Raw genomic sequence first — 3,905 nt, 5'->3', positions numbered from 1 at the left:
AAGGCAGTATTAGAAAGGGGTAGGGGGTCTGCACTGTATCTTAGTGGTAGCACTGCTTAGCATGTGTAAGGCCCTAGGTTTAATCCCCAGTATGTACAAACACACAAAAGGGAACAGAGATAGGAAACTTTATACAGCAACCCTCAGCTTTTTGTCTGTCACCTCCCACACCTAGATCTTGCTACAGAGCCAAATACAAAGCAGACACCTTCCACTGATTCTCTGCATGCATACCTTTCTTTCAGACGTAATTCATCATTCATTTTTGTCAGCTGAGAAGAATTATCTCCTGACATCTTCATTATCTCAGCAATGTCGCTTTCCAATTTTTCCTTTGCCTTTACCAAGTACTCTTCTCTTTCATCTCTCTCTCTAATTGTTGCCTCCATATCTGAATATATAGGGAAAAATGGAATTGTATTCAAAAAAAAAATGTACAGAACACATTTTTTGGGGGGGTCCCAAAACTCGAATTTAGGGCCTCACACTTGTCAGGCAGGCTCTATGCTGCTGAGCTGTATCCCTGGCCCTCAGAATGCATCCTTGCTCTTAGGGTTGCTTGCATATAGCAATACCTATCCTCATGAAAATCACACATGCTAGCCAAGACAACAGACAACAAACAGAAAAAAGAATAAGTGTGATGGCACATGCCTGAAAACAGCATGCTCAAGGCTGAGGCAGGAAGACCACCTTGAGTTCGAGGCCACTCTGGGCTACATATTGAGTTCAAGGCAGTCTGAACTGCACAGTAAGCTCCTGTTTCAAAGAAACCAAAACTAAAATAGTAATAATGATGGTGGTGGTGATGATGTAACAGGTAGAAAAAGTGCTGAGAGGAAGAACTGAAAGAAAAGAAAGCTGGGAAAGAGTGGGAGAGGTTAAAATCTTCAATGGGGCCCTTTGGATTTAAGCAAAGATTTGAAGGCAGAGCAGACAAAACACCTGACAAGTGACTGGAGAGGAATGCACCAGGGGAAGGGGAGCCTGAGAAGAAATTCTGGTGGGGCAAGACCACGGCTTTTTCAGGGAGGGGAGATGTCCAACTAGCTGGAGCAGAGAAGTGACATAAGCAGATTTCCTGTGAAAACGGTTTCGCTGGCTGCTGTGTTGAAGAGCTGGAAGAAGCAAGGGCACTATCAAGGAGCACTTATAGTCGGGCTCCTGCCCTGGCTGGACCTAGATCAGCAGGGGGCTGGTAAGACATGGTGGGTTCTAGTTTTTCTGAACATTGAAAACAGATCAAAGAGGACTTGCTGCAGTTACAGATCTCAAATGAGTATTTCACCATATGCCACCAGTGTAATGAATGAACAGATCACACATGAATAAATACATGTGTAAGACAGTATCTCAAACCCTAGGAAAACTAGTACATTTAATCATTAGTCACTGAGACAGCTCCTTACCTGCTAAGTTTTCTCTCAATGTCTCCAATTCAGAGGACAGCTGGTCAAACTCTTTCTCCTTTTGATGCAACTTATTCACAGTTTCTATTTAGGATGTAATTAAAAGTTCCATATTTAATAGGCTGACTAGATCTTGGCTGTCTTACAACCCAATCAAATTACATGCTGTGGAAGTTGAGCACACAGAAGCACTAACAGTCCCACACTGAGCCACAGCACCGTGTGACCAAGAAGCAAGCGTACGGCTCTCTGCACCTCACCACACCTTCACAGCATGGAGGGACCAGGTTAGCCTTTGCCTACCACACCTCTCTCCTCCCTTCAATTCAAACCCAATAAAGCAGCTGGGAGACGGTAGCCACGACTGCCATACCAGGACTTGGGAGGTTGAGGCAAGAGGATCACCAGGAGTTCAACACCAGCCTGGACTACACAGTGAGTTCAAGACCAGCTTGAACTATATTAACAAGGTGCTTTTTCTTTTTCTTTAAATTGTTTTAAAAACTCAATAAAGCCATCCATGGCAAAAACTTAGTTTTCCCAATAATACTTACATTTTAATATAGCACACTGCCTTAAGTCAAAAAGAAAAAAGAATTGGGAGTTGAGGTTCTAGGAAGCCCACAGAAACCAGTATTCATGTGCTGCAGAACTTCCAAGACAGTGAGATTGGACTATGGAAAAAGGCTATTCCAGGACTCACGGTAGCTAGAACATGTTGTTCCATAAAGCGAGCTGCTCACCTTCACCAGACATACCTTGCATACTTCTCTGAACAGAGACAGCCTCCTCTGAAGCATCAGCAAACTTTTCTTTCTAAAGAAAAAAAGCTGATATTCAGAACACAAAGATCTCAAATGCTAAGGATAAATAGTATCAATTAAGTTATCTACTCTGTTGTCAGTTTCATTAAAAATAAAATACTTAAAACGTGCCTGCTCCAACTATTACCCAAGTATTCTGTGCACATATGCATGTATACCTGAGGGAGGTTTGCTGGGGCATGTGTGACTATACACATGTTCCTGTATACAAATGGATGCATAGACTTCATTCTATCACCTTTGAGAAGCAACTTTCTCTAAGAAATCTCTCCCAGGCAGTAAACAGCATCTTGACTTTTTTATTTTTGAATTTAGTACAGGGTCTACAGGGTCTCACCACCCAGATTGGAGTCATAGTGATCCTTCTGTTTTCAGCCTTCCAAGCGCTGGGATTACAGGAGTGCACCACCACGCCCAGTCTCAATTGCCATCTCAGTGTGCCCCAGGAGTCTGGGCCAGAACAGTAAGTCAGGGATTGAACCCCAGTCCCTGCAACTGCCTAAGCAGCTGCTTTAGTCTGCTGAGCTATCGGGCCAGCCCTGATCTCTTTGATTTTCAGGTTTTTTGTTTTTTTTTTGTTTGTTTGTTTGTTTTCAGAACCGGGGATTGAACTCAGGACCCTTGTGCTTGCCAGGGAAGCACTTATTCCACTGAGCCATCTCCCCAGCCCCCAGCCCTGATCTCTTTGAAACAGGGTCTGGATATGCAGTTCAGGCTGGCCTTGAGCTCACTTTGTAGCCCAGGAACTCACAATGATCCTCCTGCCTCAGTTTCCTAGAGCGCTGGGATTACAGGTTTGTGCTACCACACCTGGCCTTAGTTTTTGCTTTTGAGAGTAATCTGAGAAATTTTTTCTTGGTGGGTGGTGGGGGGAGTTGTTACAAGAATCAAAATCAGGACTTCATCCTTGCCAGGCAGGCACTGTACCACTGGGCTAAAATCCCAGCCCTGAGAAACTTGAATCAGAATGAGATCTAATGTCTCAAATCTATGTCTCTGTCACAACTTTTTTGGTGTTTGTTTGGTTTTTTTCCCCCAGTATGAGGGATTGAACTCAGGACCCTGCGCTTGTCAGACAAGCATTTATTCTACTGAGTAATCTCCCTGGCCCAGCAACTTTTTTTTTTTTTGAGACAAGGGTCACACTGGTCTGACCAATTCAGACTGGTCTCAAATTTACAGTGATTCTTCTGCCTCAGCCTCTGGAGTTCTGGGATTACACGTGTGTGCCACCAAGGCCAGCTTGTGTTAGTAAGTTTTTAAACTGAAAAGGTCATTAGTCATCTACTGTTCAATGTCTCCTATTCTAAACATGACAGTAGTCCATGGCCTGAGATGGGCTCTTGAGGGGGCTCTTCTGGTTATCCCAAGGTGAATTTTGAGCTAGATACACCAAGTGAGTTTTCGAGAATTCCCAATTAATGTCTGGGGGTTTTGTTTGCTTGTTTTCTGCAGTACTGGGGATCAAATTCATGACCTTGCTGATAAGCCATCTCCCTGGCCCCTTAATTTGGTATATTAAAAGATTGACACAGGTGGGGGCCCGCCCACTAGCTCAGTTGTTTAAGTGCCTGCTTAAAAACAGCAGTCAGTCTCTGGGAGCAGTGGTTCGATTCCCACATACTGACAGCAATCCAGACCAGCGCTGGAGGCAATATGGAGCCACCAAAAA

General features: G+C 44.0%; 1 protein-coding gene across 10 annotated transcripts in view; it reads right to left on the bottom strand.

Moving 5' to 3' along the window:
- Clip1 (CAP-Gly domain containing linker protein 1) overlaps nucleotides 1-3,905 on the bottom strand; it is a 192,189-nt gene that overhangs the window by 49,383 nt on the left and 138,901 nt on the right. For 8 of the 10 annotated variants that reach the window (XM_023720598.1, XM_023720597.1, XM_004635887.2 and 5 more), the window contains 3 exons: nucleotides 2,168-2,225; nucleotides 1,410-1,493; nucleotides 235-391 (listed from right to left, as the gene is read on the bottom strand). In XM_023720598.1, the coding sequence (XP_023576366.1) occupies nucleotides 235-391; nucleotides 1,410-1,493; nucleotides 2,168-2,225 (299 nt within the window). The remainder of the gene's footprint in view (nucleotides 1-234; nucleotides 392-1,409; nucleotides 1,494-2,167; nucleotides 2,226-3,905) is intronic. The other 2 variants (XM_023720599.1, XM_023720603.1) reach the window with 1 other exon arrangement.

This window comes from Octodon degus, unplaced genomic scaffold (genome assembly GCF_000260255.1).
Source record: "Octodon degus isolate 3935 unplaced genomic scaffold, OctDeg1.0 scaffold00076, whole genome shotgun sequence".
In the NCBI taxonomy this organism is placed as follows: Eukaryota; Metazoa; Chordata; class Mammalia; order Rodentia; family Octodontidae; genus Octodon; species Octodon degus.
Note: the sequence above shows the minus strand (reverse complement) of the source record. Positions and strands in the feature narration are given on the sequence as shown.